The sequence below is a fragment of the Glycine max genome, chromosome 7, assembly GCF_000004515.6.
Source record: "Glycine max cultivar Williams 82 chromosome 7, Glycine_max_v4.0, whole genome shotgun sequence".
NCBI lineage: Eukaryota > Viridiplantae > Streptophyta > Magnoliopsida > Fabales > Fabaceae > Glycine > Glycine max.
In genome coordinates this window covers 38,655,816-38,675,431 of record NC_038243.2, presented here as the reverse complement: position 1 = coordinate 38,675,431, position 19,616 = coordinate 38,655,816, and the positions used below count along the sequence as shown (strand labels likewise).

General features: G+C 31.0%; 3 protein-coding genes across 3 annotated transcripts; 1 reads left to right on the top strand and 2 right to left on the bottom strand.

Moving 5' to 3' along the window:
* Window positions 1-2,198, bottom strand: LOC100818823 (pentatricopeptide repeat-containing protein At2g15690, mitochondrial). Its single transcript, XM_003529345.4, has one exon. The coding sequence runs from the start codon at window positions 2,096-2,098 to the stop codon at window positions 332-334; it is 1,767 nt and encodes a 588-aa protein (XP_003529393.1). The 5' UTR covers window positions 2,099-2,198; the 3' UTR covers window positions 1-331.
* Window positions 2,199-4,927: 2,729 nt separating this feature from the next.
* FWL2 (protein FW2.2-like 2) lies at window positions 4,928-7,612 on the bottom strand. The gene is made up of 4 exons (XM_014777566.3): window positions 7,114-7,612; window positions 6,774-6,845; window positions 6,406-6,618; window positions 4,928-5,655 (listed from the first exon to the last, which is right to left on the bottom strand). Exons 1-4 carry the CDS (start codon window positions 7,331-7,333, stop codon window positions 5,579-5,581), a joined length of 582 nt encoding a protein of 193 aa, XP_014633052.1. The 5' UTR covers window positions 7,334-7,612; the 3' UTR covers window positions 4,928-5,578.
* Window positions 7,613-17,338: 9,726 nt separating this feature from the next.
* On the top strand, window positions 17,339-18,357 carry LOC100527536 (uncharacterized). Its single transcript, NM_001250540.2, is given in 2 exon segments — window positions 17,339-17,805; window positions 18,048-18,357. A coding segment is annotated over 1 exon segment (408 nt). The 5' UTR covers window positions 17,339-17,388; the 3' UTR covers window positions 17,797-17,805; window positions 18,048-18,357.
* The last annotated feature ends 1,259 nt before the right edge of the window (window positions 18,358-19,616 follow it).

Below are 19,616 nucleotides of genomic sequence, written 5' to 3'. Positions count from 1 at the left end.
TTCAAACAATCTAACTTGTTCTACAAATTTTCATGGATCAATCAATACAGCTAGTGTTATGTTGCTGGAACCAAAAAACCAATATACAAAAACCATGTTAAGAGCAAATTTTAATGGGATCACAGGTATTAGCCCTGAGTAGAGAGAGAGAGATTAAGTGAATATCTCTGAACAAGAAGCAAATACATTCTAAATCAGTGCATACTACATATTTCATCTCCTATCCTAGTAGTGTTAAAGCTTCCACGCACATTTGTTTTCCCGGTATAAGGAGACGCCGGGTAGAAAATGATATGTCCATGCTACTGTAGGATTTCAAGTAATGATTCTTTCACCAGTAATCCCCACAAGAGCATTTTCCATCCTTGAAATGATGAAACCTTTTGTTATCTCTGACAATTAATTCCCTCCCTACAATCCTGGACATGATCTTGATGGCATTGTGACAGTCACCACAGACTCGAAGGTTCTTGATGATTCTAAGAGGTGTTCTTGGTGGAGTACTAATAAGACCATAGGCAATTGCTAGACGTTCACTGTGGTAGAGCAAGGCTTGCTCCTTTGCTTCCTGATCAATGTCATGAAGAACATATCTTGTGTCAGGAACATACCCTGCTTCTTTCATCCCACTCAAGGCCTTCAACTTTTCATCATCCTTGTAAAGTGTAGGATTCTTATACTCAATAATTCTGTTCCTGCCATCAAGCATGTTAATTGCAGTATACTTCTTCGGAGGTGGCATGGGGATCTTATTGGCAACAGCTTTTGATGGGTCAAGACTAACAATCAACTCTTCAGTATAGTCTTCAAGATCAAAGTCTCCATGAGCGCGAGCATAATGCTTCAGTTTCTCCCATACAGCTACCGTGGGCTCAAATGGCAACTGGTCAATAAACTCCTCAGCTTCCTTGAGGTATGCAGATTGTCCAAGAACATCCAAAAGCCCCATGTAGTGCCCCACAACAGGCTCAATTCCATACTTGCTTTTCATAGACTCAAAATGTAGGAAAGCATCCTCCACATCCTCTGCACTGGCACAAGCCGACAACACAGCAAGCAAAGTCTCCGAAGTGATCTCCAAACCAAGCTCATTCATCTGCTCAAACAACTGCAATGCCTCATCTCCGTTGGTGTTATTTGCGTAGCCGCGCATCATCAAGTGCCAAGAGTCCATATCCCTGTTGGGCATATGATCGAACACCCTACGTGCATCAGTCATGCTTTTACAATTCCCATACATTTCAATCACCTTGTTGTTCAGTGTGAGATCACTCCTGAAAGTGGATTGTAGAAAGTGGTCATGGGCCTTCTTAGCATCCTCAAGGGACTTAGATTGTCCACACGAGTCAAACAGAAGGGCAAAGCAACCAGCATCAGCTTTGACCCCTTTATCCATCAATTCAATTGCCTCTTTAACTTTCCCCTCTCGGCACAAACGTGTCAAATCAGTGATCGAAGGAGGTTGTGGAGGAGGAGCAGGGGACGCTTGTGATTGAACAGAGGTTTGATTGTTGTTCAACTGGTTATTAGGGTTTTGGAATTGGTTAGGGTTTGGGAACCCCTGAGACCTAGGGTTCCACTGATTAGGGGTAGCAAGGTTTTGATTGTTCCATCGATTTGGGGTAGTGGGTATGCGAAAGTTTGGATTTTGAGAAGTGGGTGTTTGAAAATTGAGATTTTGAGGTGGTGTGGGTTGGGGGTTCCACTGATTATGGTTTCGGCCATTTTCTGGAAATGGACGAGGAGGAACATTGTGTTGGCGAGATTGATGGTTATGGTGATGAGGAAATTGATTGGGAGGGGGAGGAGGGTTGGGGTAGTTATGGGTCTGTGGGTTGAAATGTTGAGGTTGAGTTTGATGTTGATGTTGTTGCTGCCATTGTTGTTGACCCTGAAAAAGCGTGGGATCAGAGGGTGGTTGGTGTTGGTTTTGCTGGGAAGGGAATCTTTGATACTCGTGTGGAAGTGCAGAGGTGGTTAGAGATTTTGTAGTTAGGGTTTGGGTGAAGTGGTTGCCATAGATAAGGTGTGTTCGAAGCTTGAAGGAGGAAGAGAGCATAGTGGTTCGCGCACGCTGAATCGATGTGAACGTCGCCATTTCTGAGTGAAACAGTGGCAGAAACAACTAGGGTCTAGGGAGGGAGGACGCTTCTGTATTTTTATTCGAAGGGGGACATTTTGATTGGGTTCCTCATTTTGTTTTTGGGCCATGGGTTCTTATTTTGGGTCAACATCATGGATCATGCATGTTTTATTTAATAAATTTAATGCTCTTATTTATTTGCTTTCTTTTAGGATTTTTTTTATCCATATAAATTAAAGAGATATCAGGATTTACAAGAACTCAGGTACATTGCTCAACTTGGATCCCTTGATTTCTTTTAGGATAAGAAGAAGAGAGGAAAAATGTTTTTTTTTTTAAAAACAAATTAGGGTATGTCCAACCTAAAGTAAATGACTAATTTCTCAAGACTAGAATATATTTAAAGAATTGTCTTTTACCAGGAAAGATATTAAAATATGAAGTGTACTGTTGTAGAGATAATATTGTGTGCAAAGAAAAAATTTCTAGAGATAATATTGAACATGATGTTTTTATAATGTAGATACATTATTTATTTATAAGATCAAATTACATTAGTATTACTAATAAATTGTTAGTCTAAATATTATTCAACTTAGTTTCTTTAAAAAAAGTTTTGAGTTTGAGTCTTGTAAATAAATAAAAAAATGGTTAGGAAGAGAAAATGTTATTAAAGATTATTAGTCAAATTTTTTAGTAAAAATAGTTATGAACAAAATTGGTGAATACTTTACTTATGATAATAAAAAAAATTACATTGATATCACTTGCACCAATTATTATATTATTTAATAATTTTTAATCAAATAATTTTATTTCAAAACTCATATATTCAAAGCTCTTTTCACGTGAATGGTATATATTAAAAATTATATTCTTTCAAAATGATATGATACCTCATTCATGTACATCAAATTTTAGGTAATGTATATTTTTGAAATATATACAAATATAAATCATTTTATTATATTTCTATGGTTGTTTAGTTTTGTCTTTGATATAAACAATCAATGTGATATATAATTATAATTTGATGGTTGTTGTTATAAGATTCACATTTTGTATAAAGTTATTAATGTTGCAATAATTATTGTAAGTTAAACCATTATAATTTGATCGCACAAGATTGTTACAGTTTAACGGGTGCATTCGAGTCTTGAGGATGCAATTAAGTGAATTATGAAATAAAAGTGTTGTCACTCATAATAGTTTTACCTAGCTCAAAATAGGATTTGCCTCCCTAGAAAATACCTATGGTCTTTATGGGAAAAATATTGATGTTTAGAAATATTAAAATAAAAAAGAAAAAATGTTTAAAATGTAGTCATTATTTTAATGTGTGAATATTCAAATTTAGAAAGAAAACAATATAAGATAAAAATTGTTAAATTGAAATTGAAATAAAAATTTGATTATAGAGAATATTTTAAATTAAGATCACATTTGAAAGGCATGTGAATAAGATAAAAGAAGAATAAATTAATAACCCTTTAGGGTAGGCCTAGTAGTAGAGGTTTTGATAATTTGTACGTCAGGTTTAGGTTCAAACCTCATTAACATCATTGTATACAAAAAAAGAGAGACTAATAATAATTTATAATCAGAAAATATAATTACTTAAATTCAAAGATGCATGTACGAACGCATCTATTCAAAACGTATATTCAAAATTTAAATTAATAAGAGTACTAAATTCGAAATTGATTTGTTTATAAGGCTATTATTTTTCTTTTTTTTGTCAAATTTCTTCTGAAAGTATTTTGAGGTTTATTGATTTAATATTTAATAAATATTTTATTATCAGAAGTTAATGAAGAGTGAAAATAAATTTTAAAAAAGCTTAGAATATCAGAGTTAGTTAATAATAATTTTTGGAATAAACTTTTTTTTATGCATAAATTTAGTCGAATGGGAAGATACTCAATTCTATTTAGTGAGCCAATCAACTAGTCCCTACTCCCTAAGCATTAGAAGATCTCTTTTGATAGGACTATTCATCAAGCAAAGAAAGTAACTTCTAAAGATTTGAATCCACATTGATGAGAAAGATGAGAGGATTGAGATTTTTAACTACTTGTGTCAACTTATGTTAGTTTTTGAAATATACTTATGTCTTGTTGAATCATAATTTTTTTTACATAAAAAAATCTTATAAATATATTTGTGTTGACATAATTATGTATCATTTCTTAATTTAAGCGTATAAAATTTAAACTTAGTTCTTGTATATAGTCTAATCTAAACTTAAACTTATTTATTTAATAAACTAAATAAACATTAATTAATTTACAAATAATTATTTAATGTAGTTAATCTTGTGCATAATCTAAGTTTGCATATATTAATATTATATTTGAGTACGATATTATCAAGTCTCCATGGAGGTCACCAACGCGGGTTGATCCAAGTGATAAAGTTTAGGTTCTCTATGGAAAAATGTGTTGGAGTTCTTGTAAACCAAAAATAGATGTTAAACTTGAGAGAGTTTTACTCTCTTAAATGTTCATAAACTCGACTTTGATTATATGATGTATCTAAATCATAAAGAAAAAATTCTATTTGAATCTATCTATATTATTGAAAAATTTAAATATGCTTTTGGTTCATCTAAGTTAATTTTTTAATTTTGGTTCCTATAATTTTTTTTTCATGTTTAATCTCTATAAGTTTGTATTTTTTTAATTTTGATCTTTATAAGATATTTTATTTATGTTTAGTCCTGTAAGTTTGTATTTTTTTTAATAAAAAAATTAGAATCTTATAGAAAATAAAATTGAAAAGACATAAATTTATGACTAAAAATAAACAAAGAATTCACAGGAATCAAAATTGAAAAAACGCCCATTTACATGAATTAAAATTAAAAAAAATAAACTTATGGGGTCAAAAATGAAAAAAGAGATAATTTACAAGATTTAACCCATGTAAAAATTGGGATTTGATAGCTTCCTCAAGCCCCCGACCCTTCACATGATAAGAGTGACACAAAAATTAACAATCAAAATTTGAAAATTATCCTCGTGCTGGCTTTTTTTATTTTTGGGTTTGGTAAGCTGGCTTTTTTGATATATGTTTGTAATGCAACTCTAGCCATTTCACTTTGGTGTCTATGATTAGCACTTTAAGTCGTCCCATTGAGTATGTCCAATGCTTTGACCTTTGAGGGTAAAATAATTTTTGGATTACAGACTGATAAGACTAAAATTTAAGATTGGAACTTGAATGGATCGATGTCTAAGTAAAAGATAAAGCCTGATAACTGTGGATTAGATAATTTGACACAAATGTTCATTTCTTTTGAATAATAAAAACACTCAAACCAACTCCTGATAAAACAAAACTCAAACGAAGCAGCAAACAGAATATATATATATATATATATATATATATATATATATATATATAGACACACACCACAAGGAGTTGAAATTAACAGCACCAACCAACAGCTCGATCTCAGGGTAGACCAAAATGCTCCTAAAGAGGTTTCACTTTTCATCTTGTCATAGATTGTGACATTACTGGTGATACTATAGCTCCTTGCCTTTGTCTTTCCATGTTGGCTTCCCACCCTATATTTCAATTAATTACCCAACAAGAAGTCAGTTTCATATACATTTAAAAGAGAAAGTAAAGGAGTGCTCATAAATAATCCACAATAATCAAACAAAAACCACAAGGTGAAATCTTATATGCTCCATTTTTGTCAACCTTTTATATCTATAAAGTTTGATGCAGCTAGTGCTTTTTAAAATTATCATAGTCTCTAATACGTGTAACCGCAAAATGCCAAGTTACTGAGTCTTTTTTTGGTTAAAATATTGATGGTCCGGTTACAAGAAGTTTAATAAAAGCAATAAATTACTCTAGCTCGAAGAACGACAACTCAAAGATTAATTATAATCAAGGAAAAAAAACGAAGTCAATCTGACAGAAAAAAGAAAAAGTAATTTTGTATCCCTCCAATCAGATTTAATGAAAGTATAGCACCTTAAGTGTTTTTCATCTTGTTCTCGAATTAAAATTGGAGGTGAAATTTTGTCCCAATGAAAATTCATATAATAGATCAAGCTCATTATATTAGTAATTTTTAAACAGCACTTGATTTTAGGACAAAGATTCAAAGGCATTATTTAGCCAGCAAACCCATATGATGTCTGACAATTCACCAAGATTCTCACCCTCAATACATCATTTCAAAAGAAAAAATTGAAATGATATATAAAGATTAGGAAAAAAAAAAGATTAAGAAAGTAGAGATCCGGAAATTGATGAGATGACAGTATATTTATTTGTCAATCTCTAGTTAAGGAAGGTATTACCTATGCTCAAGTCAAATCCACGGTTTTTAAGCTCCCTATACTCCTGACATAGAGCACATGTTTCACAGCAGAAATGAACTAAACAGTCCATACATGGAGCCTCTGGTAAGTCATATTGTACCCTCAGTTTGGACCTATAATAGCAAGAATACAAGCATGCAAGCCCACTCAGAGCTAGTAGGGTCCCATAAATAGCCCCAGCACAAGTGCAAGCTGCATATATGAAACAAAAAGACAAGAAAAAATTGCAATAGATAATTAGATATAACATATAACCGTTCCCCTAAAAAAAAAAAAAGCAAGCATAACCGTTATGAAGTATATATTGTACTCATATATGCAGTGTTTAATAAAAATTAAAAACTTACTTGTATTGCCTTTATCTACTATCTCTGCTATCAATCCAAATGTAACACAGGGGCAGAAGCAAGTGACCAAACCTTAGAAAATAAACAACCGTAGTATATCTCAGTTGCTTGATGTTTATACTATTGAGAATGAAGAAGGACAAAACTTAAATACAATTCTATAGGTGTTTTTAGTGTTTTTCTCTAATCAAAATTGGAGTTTCATCTCAGTAATCTGCAAAATAAATGTTTGTATTTGAGATGAAATTCCAATTCTGATTGGAGAACCGGATCAAAGCGCTTGTAGAACTGTATCTAAGTTTTGTTTAGAGATGAGATCACATAATTCATGGGTTCTTACAGTTTCCAGGATCATCAGTACAACGGCACAGACCAGTTGACCATCGCTGTGTCCTAATCACAGGACCCCTTACACTAACACTGTTGCTGATGTATGGAGGAGCATAGGATGGAATTTGAGGAGGGCCATAATTTGGTGGCACCACAACTGGTAGAACATACCCTGGATGTCTATGATGAGCTGCATATACCTCATCATGTTCATCTACTGTAGGATACATTTTGCTGGTACTTTAGCAAATTAGCTAGAATTAAATTACGGTTACTGTAATGACAATCTAACAGCATGCCAAACTTTTCGGCTTATCTTAGTATATATAAATAGATGGAACTTAATTTAAAGAGGGCACTCCTTATTTTAATTACTAGCTAGCTAGTTAGGCAATAGTTTTTCATAACCAGAAGTTGCAAAGAAAAGTACTAATTAGTAATAAGCATTTGAAGTCAACATAAATAATTGGAATATGTCCAATGACCATTGATATAGGAGAAACAAGTGTAGATTAAGATAAGATCATTACATTACGTACCATGCTCCTTCTTTAGGATTTATGAAGGTTGGTGATTCCTCGAAAATCTTGATTGGGGGGAGATAAGACAATTTGTGATTACATTATACATGTCTTGACTTGGACACGGTCAAGGAACATCCCAATTTCCCATCATATATAATTTTGATTCAAATGTGAATCCAGAATAATTTATTATTTGCAATGATGCGCTGAAAAATTCATGCACCAATGATTACTTGGCCGCTGGTAGTATGAGGACCAACAATTTGTTGCCTGACAAGGATAGCCGAGTTAAAATAAATAACAAGTCAATGTGAATCAGTTTCAATTAGCTATATTATGTCAATACAAGCAAGTTAATTAACAAACTAAATCTTATAATATCTCCAACAACCAAAGGTTGTAAATATATAATGTTTTCTGTTCAACGAAATAAAAATTATAAAATCTTCCACATGTAGAAGCTTGTGTAGAAAAAAAAAAATATTAACTCCACGTTCGGTAGACCAGCGCCTTATCCATTGGGTCATGGAGTCACAATTTTATTGCTCTTTCGGACCAAAACCTTAACCTGGTGCCTTAGACCAACTCGGCCATGCCAACTTGATGTTAACTTTTGCACCAAAATTTTACAAGTACTTATATGTTACTAGATAATAACGAAGGTACTTCAATTTAAATATTAACTTCAAGTTGTTGTTAATCTATTGCTTATGCATGGTTTTTTATTTCTACCCTCTGAAATCTGAGTTTTCAATTGCAGTATTATTCTAGAGATACTATTATATATACGCTTATACGTTCATAGGTTTCTAGTTCTACATCTTCTGCATTCTTGCATCCCTTGTCCCTAAGTTAGAAAATATATATAAACACTTCAGTAATATTAAGATTTGGAATATTTTATATATTTAATGCAGTGGTGGTCATTCAGTTAGAAAATCATTTTTCCTTCCTAGGACTAGGTTTTGGAGAACATTTTCCTGTTTCACTTCCACATCGATCCAAAGCCACCCATTACCACTCCATTTTCTTTTTATATATAGAAACGAAGACATGCATTAAAAGAGGTTAATAGAATTCAGAAAAACGTTTCTTTAAGAGAAGTTGAACCAATCCAAGTGTCTTCCAAGAATTTTGTAAATTCCTCATTTGCCTAGCCATATTTTTTGAAAATCATTGAGGAGCAAATCTTGATTTGCCTTCCACTTTGCATAAATCTTGCAATTATACTAAAGCAAAATTATCATTCCTCGTATCAATTGTTGTGACACCTTCTACCCCAACATGCATATAAATGGGAAAAACATATGAAATGCGGAATTTAATTAAATCAATTTTATTCAATAAAATCATAAGTAAATCTGTGTGGGTAAAAAATTCACATTCACTTCACTGTTATAAAATAAAACTTCTCAGAAACATTTTTAGTTCAAAATAAGGTTGTTCAAGTTTACAAAAGAACTCAAGTTAAGTAGCAGAATAAAATAAAGTAAAATGATATGTTTGGAATATCATGCAATTAAAACAGAAACTCATGCCTCAATGTCACATCCTATCAGAGCATTGTGTCCCAACATCCTCCAGCACGAGATTCCTTAAAACAATCCACCTAACCATTTGCTCCCTCGAACACAAGGTTCGAGATCATCATAGGATCCAAATACAAACAACACATAGGGAGTAAGTTATCGCATTCCTAAACAGATAAAGATAAATGAAGACACATATATACAATATATGTACAAAAAGCTCAACTTAGCACAATTTGCATCAGTTTACCACTCATTGCGTAACTTCTCTTGTCCCAAGTATTTAATCACAAAATCACATTCCACACCTTCACATTAATCACGTGTTCAGAACAACAAATCTCAAATACATTACAACATCTTACACTCACAATTCATTACCCACCATCATGTAACAAGTCACAATGATCATTACACAAGCATTATGCAACAGATACACTAAAACTCAATCCTATATACAATATGGTACCATGTAAGTGAAAAATAACACCAGGACATTATGGAGTACATAACAAGACACCCTACACAATGGGTATGTCAGGTCACTCTCACTAAGTGAAATCATAAGATGACCAGTCAGGGTTACTCTGTTTTGTGAAAGTGCTCTAACCATATGAGATTAACATAGACTTAATGGAGTACTCAAACCGAGTGTATTTACTCCCAAGGCCTAGACTCTAAAGAATCCATTAGGGTTTCACCTTCCTGATTCAGGTCTAACCCCTAAAGCAACTTTTGCATGCAGACACTGTTCATGAATTATACAATACCCATGACCTCACACTTATTTTCAAAAAACACGTTTAACACAATATGTTACAATTCAACACCTTAGGTTCTTAACTTGGAACCCTACACTTTCCTTTTAACACCTCGCGCATTACGCTACAGTTTAACACCTCAGGTTCCTAACTTGAAACCATATACTTTTCTTTTAACACCTCGCGTATTGCGCTACAGTTTAACACCTCAGGTTCCTAACTTGGAACCCTACAATTTCCTTTTAACATCTCGTGCATTGCGTTACAATTTAACACTTCAGGTTCCTAACTTGGAATCCTACACTTTCCTTTTAACACCTCGCGCATAAATACTTTTCTCAAGATAAACACCAGTCGAGTTATTGTATAATTCACAACTTAAAACACAAGTAATATCACATCAAGTATTAATCACACACTTATTCACAACCATATCTCATGTCCACAATTTAACACCTCTCAATGTCACAATCCATCATCACGTGTTCATGTGTATCTCACAAATTAACACATGTTCAATTTGCCATTTATACTCAATTTCAATCACAATTCATAATATACAAATAGGATTACATATATATAAACACACACAATATATAAATAACTAAACACACAAATATTCTAATCATTAATTTACAAAGTGAAATATAATCAAACAAAACTGCACCAAAGATTCACTAAAACAATATGAAAATATATAAACTCATACTAAATATTAAAACTAAAACAATAATTGAGAATGTCATTCTGTTAGTCTATTCTAATTCCAAATTATAATATTAATTCCAGACTATATAAAAAATCCTAAAAAGCACGAAAAGAGGAAAAATACAAAATTAATATCTCACTTCCTCTTACGAAAAATCTCTCCTTACTTAATTTTATCAATTCACGCTAATTAGAAAAGATCCACTTTCTAGGATTCACACTCAACACAAGAACATATCAACTTCACAATAATTTTGCATTAGAACATCAATTGATCCATCAAACACAGTCAATTCATGATTAAAAGCATGTAAACAAAATTGAATTTCATAAAACAACCCAAAATAACCTAAAATTAATCTTTTAGAGATCCCTACACATGTTCATTCTAATAAAAAAATTATTGTCTTTCTTCATTTTCATTGCAACCAGTTATAATTTGAAGAGAACTTGATTGTGAGCTACCATAGCTCAAATATAAGGGATTGCCAATATAAGATCATCCTTCACTTGCATCAACAAACAATGTCATCCATCTATAATTGCTCAAATTACAATATGTGAAGGGCAAAAATGTCTTTAAATTAGGGGAAACATGTGTCACATTAAATTTACACAATTGTGCACAAATAATGTAGAACTAAGAATAAATTGGGGAAAACATGTGTCACACTAAATTTTCTCCAATGATATGAAGGGTATTCTTAATCTTTTCCTATAGAACTAAGGATTTTAATGATTAAGGAATGAAATACAGTTAGGAAGTAGGAATAGCTTGCATTCTGGCAACTTCAAAACTATATGAAAGAGACATGTGAATTTGACATTATAATTGATTCTACCTAGGATTTAGCACTAAAGTACAAGAAGCATAAATAATCAATTATGTGAAGATAGCTAAGAAAAAGAAAAGTAATATGGAAATCTCAGAAGTACCAAACATGAAGCACTGAGTTCATCCTAAAAGAAATGAAAAGAAGATAGCCAACAAGAAACAAGGCTACAAAAGCAAGCATTGAGGTTCACGAGGGGGAATGAGTGAGGGAAAACAAACCTTACAAATAATGGGCAGAGTGAAGCAACCGTGAGGGCAAGGGCATGTGACGACGACGACACGCATAAGCTTCAACAGTGGTGCAAATAAGCTTTTTAGGGTTAGACCAAGCAGGAGAAACTAAGCAGGAGAGACACAGGGCGCAAGGAGACTGAAGTACGAGTGAGACAGATTGAGAGGTGAAATCCACAATAAGGGCACAGGAAAAAAAATACTTCACTTTCAAAGACGATTTTCCAAAACCTCTTTGATTTTTTTATTTCAACAATGGGTCATCTAAAAACCGTTGTGGATTATTAATTTCAAAGATGGTTTTTGAAAATTGTCATTGAAATAGCCACAGTAATTACAAAAATGTCATCATCTTCTTAACGACGACGATTTTAGTAAAACCATCGTAAAATCTCTGTTTTATAGTAGTGACAATAATCTCCTCCCTTCTTTTGTTTTAAAAAAAAAGTTGGAATGATTAAGGTGATCTATATTAATAAGTTAAGAATCCATAGCCATCAATATAATCTTGTTTTTGGCCATTGTTAAGCTCACTTGGCCCATATAAGTAGTTAATAAAGTAAAACATGTTGGATCAATGTTACCAAGCACAAGTATCCACTATCCAAACCCAACCCAACTATCCAAACCCAACCCAATGACTTTTATGACTCGAGAACCTTTCTAATAGTACATCTGACCAAAGTATTGTATCATGACTACAATTCATTAATACTACTATAAAACAAATACTGTGAATCAAGGGATTTAACTTAGAGTCATCCCCCACATCATAGTGCATAGAAACACAATCTTGGCTGAATGAGAACTTTGTAATTAAGTAAGCCTAACGAACCCAATTCACATACTCCAATCATTCACATCAAACTTCTTGGAAGTGATTACATCAAGACTTGACCCGTGGAGATGATTCTAGATTCTACCATGAATATTTCTATGCTTGGGCTGGTGATGAATAGAGCAAATTTTTTCTTTTCACTTTGTTGCTTAGTTAGTGTAATTTAATAACACATACTTAATTAGTCATGGGCATTAAATTTAATGTGATTATGTTAAGCAGAGGCGAGGAAATTTCCCTAACCACCCACTTTAAAGTCATTGTTGGTACCCGAGGTTGGTTATTTATTGATTATTAAGTTGGCAAAGAAGTCATAAAGATGAGTTAACTAGGTTGTTCATTTTCTCGCCAACCTAGTGGAGACTAGCTATAAAAGTACTTAACTTTTAAATATTGAGATTCTCGAATGTCTCGAGAAAATGGGACTGGATTATCTTCTGATAAAGAGTCGCCTTAATTATAAAGCCATGATCACTTGTGCTAGCTAGGGTTGCAACAACTTCAAACATATATCCGTTCACACAACAATAATTTTAACCCAAAGAAAAAAATATTCCCTCAGTGCTAAAGAAAACGAGGTAGATAAATTTGAGAAAGGATAGTCAATGAGACGAATTGAACCTGAAGTACAAATTTTGCGTATGATTTTCTATCACAACGTTGTTCAGTCGAGTTCTAACAGCACTGTATATCATTGCTTACAGTTTTTGTCATGTTATGTTTGATGTTAGATTCAACCTATGCTATGGAGGCGTGTTTGTGTTCACATTGTGTTCATAAAAATATATGATATGCTGGAATACTCTTTCTTTTATCATTATCAAACATGATCTGAGTTGGATATGTTCTTTTTTTGTCAGGTAAAATCATTTTTTATATTTCCATTTCCTAAGTTGTTATAGACTAAGTAAAACTCTTAAATTAAGCAATGCAACACAACCACATTCACAGAATTAAACAAAGTAATTAAAAGCTTACTACTCCCTTTTGCAGGATAATCCAAAGAGATTACCGTGTTACGTTTTGAGCAAGATTCATGCATTGCATGCCACACAAAAAAATAAATTAGAGGGTTTTTCTGGATCTGACATAGTAAAATGAGCCTCGAGCATTGAGTGTGTATATGATATTGGATTAGATTACATTATAATAATGAGTAAAGCATCATTGATTGGATGATACTAGAATAGAAAAAATAAGGACTAAAAGCATCATTTATTGGATTACAAGAGACAAGTTTTGCTAACAAGATAGGAGACCATAAGGGTGACAGACTCTAAGGCCTAACTTTTCTTCCAGCAACCTAGCTAGCTATGTGGTGAATTTCATGAATCTTGTGCTAAGTACTAACAACAATCTACGATGTGGGATGAGACCATTTGTCCCAAGTTCAATTGCCAAGCAATATATTAAACTCTACAAGTCCACAATGAGGGTGGGGATTTCATGTGAAGGACACTCTTGGAAAAGAAACACGTGAAGGTCAATAGTTCAACTAAAAGATTCTTGGCCGTATGAATGAATTATTAGTCTTAGCATTACTTAATTTGTATGTATACTTTGTTTCCTTCTAGTGCTTACAACTAGCTTTTCCAATATTTGACAAAAGAAGAGAAGAATATAAAATAGACATGCTACTTGTGCTAAGTAATCTGACTTGACTCACATGCATGGACTTCAAAAAGATTGAGCATCTTGTTCACTTATTTTATTCTATTTTCTTGTTTTACTTGAATCTAAGATAGGTATTAAGAGGTTTAAAACACTAACACATCTTACTCAACTAATTGAGTTTCATTCCTTAATAATATTTAGCACATTTAAACATTGTCTTTGTCTCTCTATATGTATAAATGTTTTTTTATGTACAGTAAATATTGTTTTTTTTAATAATTTTTTAAAATTATATTTAAATTAATATTAAAAAATTTATACTAAATATACGATTGGTGAAAAAATCTTGAACGAAATTTTGACATGCTTTGCATAGCACTTGTTAGAGGGATTCATCAGCTTGATCAATAATAAGTACTCGTCCATTCTCCATCAAGTACATAATTTAAGTCATAATGGTACATTTCATTTTGGAGTACTGGATGTGTAAGTAGAAGAAAGAGGGAGATAAAAAGAAAAAAGAAAAGAAAGTACCCGATTAAGTCATGTGATAGGAAAGGAAAAGTTTAAGAGAGAGAAAAAAATGATATGGCAAGAAAATGAAAAAAAAAAGTGAGTGTGCAAATATAATTATTAACAAATAAGCTTTGAAGTTATTAATTAAATCAGGGCTCTCATCTGGTCACAATAGTCAAAATCATCGGCAAATAATGTCGTTATCCTTTTTGTCATTTGTGTATGTTGCTGGATAAAATAAACTAAAAATAATATAAAATACAAATATGTTAAATTAAAATTTTAAAATTGAATAGAGAAATATTATCATAAAAAAATATAATATAACATAAGAAAAAACATGCTTAAAGGGAGAAAATGGTTTATTTATAAGTAGATATGAATACTGTCAAAGGAAGAGTGTAATTAAGAAAATATTTAAAACATATAGTAAAAAATATTTAAAATATAAATATTTTATTTGAAAAATAAAATATTTACTATATTTTAAAATATATTCAAAATTTATCTTTTTCATTAATTAAATATATTTAAAATATGTATTTCATTAATTAACTTAACCACCAAATACAAAAGATAAAAATAAAAGTATGTATTAAGTTATTTAGATTCTGTCAAAAAACTAAAATAAATTGATTAGATTTTATACAAATGCTTTTCTCTTTTCACATATTCAATATTGATTATACTAAAAATTATATATCTATTTGTTGTAAAAAATTGTTCTTTTTTGTATAATTTCATCTCATTACTTTTTATAATATAATACTGGCACACAATTAATTTTCAATTTGAACAACATTAATGTAATAAGTATGTTTCTTTTGCAATCCATTTGATTTGTTTATACTTCTAAGTAATATATATATATATATATATATATATATGAATGATTTTAATGTTGTTTTACTTCTTTCATTAAAATTAAAAACAATTTCCATCCAATAAAATAATTCAACTGCAATTAAATATTTTAAAATTTTAAAAATTATATCATCATATATATACTATATAGAACTTATTTTCAACACATAAATTTTGACATATAAAATTAAAATTCATTATTAATCGAACATTCAAAAATTCAATATTGCAATAAAACTAGAATGTAGTCATCCGTGTCATGCGCGTGTAAATAGTATTTTTTAATAATATATGAGGAAAAAAAGAATTGAAATTATGATTAAATAACATATTATATTATAATATAATGCTAAATTTCATTTTCTACAATTTATCTATGACTTTTCATTTTTTCTTTAAATGTCAATTTATTGCATATAAAAATTAAGATGAAAAATTTAGTTGTCACTTTTCTAACAAATATCACCATCTCATTATTTTTCCAATTTTCTTTCATGCTAATATAAAAATCTAAAATGTTATAATGAAAAACACTTATTGGGTTATAATGCTAAAGTTTTTAAATTTTTTTTGTTACAAAGCTAACGTTTTTAATTAGTATGTAGAAATATAATTCTTAAATTGATTTCAAATGCATTTAATTTTGTATTAATTCTGTTTAAATTGTATAATTTTGATGCTAAAATTTGTATTTCATTTAATTCGATTTCAAATTAAATTATACTATTTCTTAATTGGGTGTTGCACTAATGTGTACAAATTTTGCTAATTCTATTTAAAAGTTGATTGCTAGCAATCAGTCATAATAATTGTTATGATTTAAAAAACAAATTATTATTATTTCAAATAAATTTATTGCATAGAGCTCTTGAAAATGTCACATGTATACTTTCTTTTTATATAACAGTTTCGTATGTATATAGTATACATGTAAATAAATTATTTTAGGAATTTTATGGTATTTTATTTTTAAGATTCATAATGTATGCCTATATTTTATTATTTTATATATGATTTTTTTAAAGAATTTCTAAAAATAAGGATGGAAAAAAGAACTAACATATATAATTTATATATTTAATGAAAAAAAGATTAATATTTTGTTACATCTTTTAAAGTGTAATATTGTGAGAGAAGAAGATAACAGGGAAAAAATAAGTGAAATGGATAATATATTTAAGAGATAAAAACAAAAATAATAATAATAAATAATGATACTGGAAATTTCAGAATTACTAATGAAATAATTAAAAAGATGCCAATAATTAATTACTCGATGATAAAGTTAAAGTTCACATTACATGTGATAAGAAATTAAGAATTTTATATGAAAAGGCTAAACAAATTCGATTACTACAGCTAAACACTTAATGTTATTTCTTAGGATTAACAATCCTCATGCATCACAAACCGTATTAATATTTGATACAAGGATTAGAAAATACTTGCGTACTTGCTGTCCTTCATCCAGGATTAAAAAAAAAACACTTAATGTTATTATACAGATAAAGGCAAACATTATATAAACATATTTTGCTGCAATTCGTCAGTAGTATATATCATTTGGCAAAAGTGTACACTCATATTCACGGTGCGGAATTGCCTTAGGCAACAGCTAAAAACACTTAAAGGTGAAGACCCGCATTCCTAGCATAACAAGACAAATCTAAGCAACATGTTATGTCCACTAAAAACACACACATAGTAGAATCCCCGTCATTATAAAAGGGCAAACATCTGCATGTGGAAACTAACCCTTCAGACTGAACGAAACACAGAAGATATAATATAAGTTAATTTTCCCACATGAATACTGTCCATGCTCTATAATCACCTAGTTCACTAGTAGTGCATGAGCTTCAACCATGGACCCCAGAATCTCCTTCTCTTATGATTTTGTGGTTTCCCAACAAGCAATCAAGCATGAAAATATATACAGAGAAGATCCCGTCTCTTCGGATTTCGAATTCTCTGTCAAGAACAATTCTATGATATCAGCAGATGAAGTCTTTTTCCAGGGTATGTTGTTGCCTCTGAAGAGTGATTGCTCCAATAAGAAGGTGACTTTGAGGGATGAGTTGCTTGTGAATGATGACTATGAAGAGGAGTTACCAAGAATACCAAAGAGTTCAAGCAGGTGGAAGCAGAGATTAGGCCTCAGGAGAGGTTCATCTAAGAAAGATAAGAATAAGAATAATGAGGGGTTTCAGCAGACTAGAGTTGATGATGAGAAAGGGTTCTGTTCTGGACAAGGAGACAAGACTGCTAGCTAAGACAATATGGTAAGATGTCAATTACTATCCACATCTCTTCTCATTCTTTATGTTTTGTATTTTATCACTTCATCTTATGTTACTTAATAGTAACTTCTCATTTATACATTCAATCTTATTTGTTGAAAAGTCTTATACGCTTGTCTCAATTCTTGGAATACAGTTTATATATTAATTGAACAACTTCATGTTATGTTAATTGATTTTAAAATGAAATATAACATTATTAAGTCTTTTTCTTATCATCACAGGGAAATGTTAATTTCATGAAGGTGGTGTGTAAGGTTTAATTAGGAGCAAGTGATGAAATCTATAGGAGCAGCATTAATTTCTCAAGGAGGGGATGACATTCTATAATATCTAAAGACATTAATTGATAGAATTTTGGGCGCTGACTTCCTTTTTCAACAGTTAAGTTAAATTTAACCTAAGTTATGTTCCCCATCTTTGTAGTAGAAGACGGTAGTGGTATTAGTAGTACTTCTAGCATTTTGATCTTTGTACAAAAATTTGCAGTTGAAGACCTTCCATGAGTCTGAGTATTTTTCTTGGTGTAGTGTATCAGGTAGTCGTGCCTCTTATTGTTTGATATATAGTAAGTTGGTATTAGTCCCTGTAGGTTGTCAGGCATCTTCTTCCCTTTCTACTACTTTTAAGCAAGTTCACTTCTCTAATATATTCTTGGCTTTAATTTGATATTCATTATCTGAGCAAGTTTCTTCCTATGTACGTTACATTTTCTCTTTGGGGGGAGCGGGGATAAAGATAAATGATGTACTTAAGAAAAAAAAGTAAGATTTCAACTTGTATTAATTGTGTTTAAAAATAAACAAATAAAAAATGCCTTGTACAAATATTTGCTGCGGATGGGAAAACAGAAACTAAAGGATTCCCCCATAAAAAAATGTTCCATTTCTTCCATTCAGTTCCTCACTTTTGTTCACAAAAACATAGAAAAAGAAATTTGATCATAGTGCTTTGAGTACAAGTATACAAGGTTTCTAGTATAAGAAATACCAACTTGTTACATGTAGAAAAAAGAATACCAAGTATTGACCTTAGATTCTATGTCCCCATTAAAGTTTGAACCACAATAAGTAGCTGAGTTATGATCGAATTAGACTCTAATAAAGGCATTTGGGCGAGTTAGACATCGCACGTAAGTAGAATCATGTCTTAGCCAACTATTGAGGATAATAAATCTTAATATATAAAAGGAAAGGAAGTCTGTTATAATTTTTTTTCCCGCTTAAACTAGGGTAAAATAATAAATTAATTATAGAGACGGATAATTAATTGAACACAATTAAAATTAAATAGAAAAAAGTTAATGAAATTATTTAATACATGGATTGGAAATTGGAACCAAGTGATCTTTCTCCTCAATAAATGCGTGATTCTTTGTTTTTCATTTTGCGTTGATGGTAAGTTTTAATGACACCCACAATCATATGGAATATAAGATTAAGAGGTTGTTTTTTAATCTCTTCCTATTTAAAATCCAGGTAGTAAAAAAATTGCTTTTTTTTTAGATTTTTTTTTAAATTGAAAATCTTTTGTATTCCTCCTTTCAAATTGATTTTGTTCAAGTCTTCTCTCAATAGGACCTTCTGTCTTTCAACACACATTCGGATATGATGTGTATGATTCTCTATATTACTTTGTTTGGATTTTGGGATTTTTTTCAGAAAAAAAAAATTATTATTGTGAAAAAATAATTAAAATTTGCACTACCAATTGTAAATACATAAAATATTTACATTTGTAGCAACAAAACACTTACAGATTTTTATTTTATAAAAAGTGACGCTTATTATTTC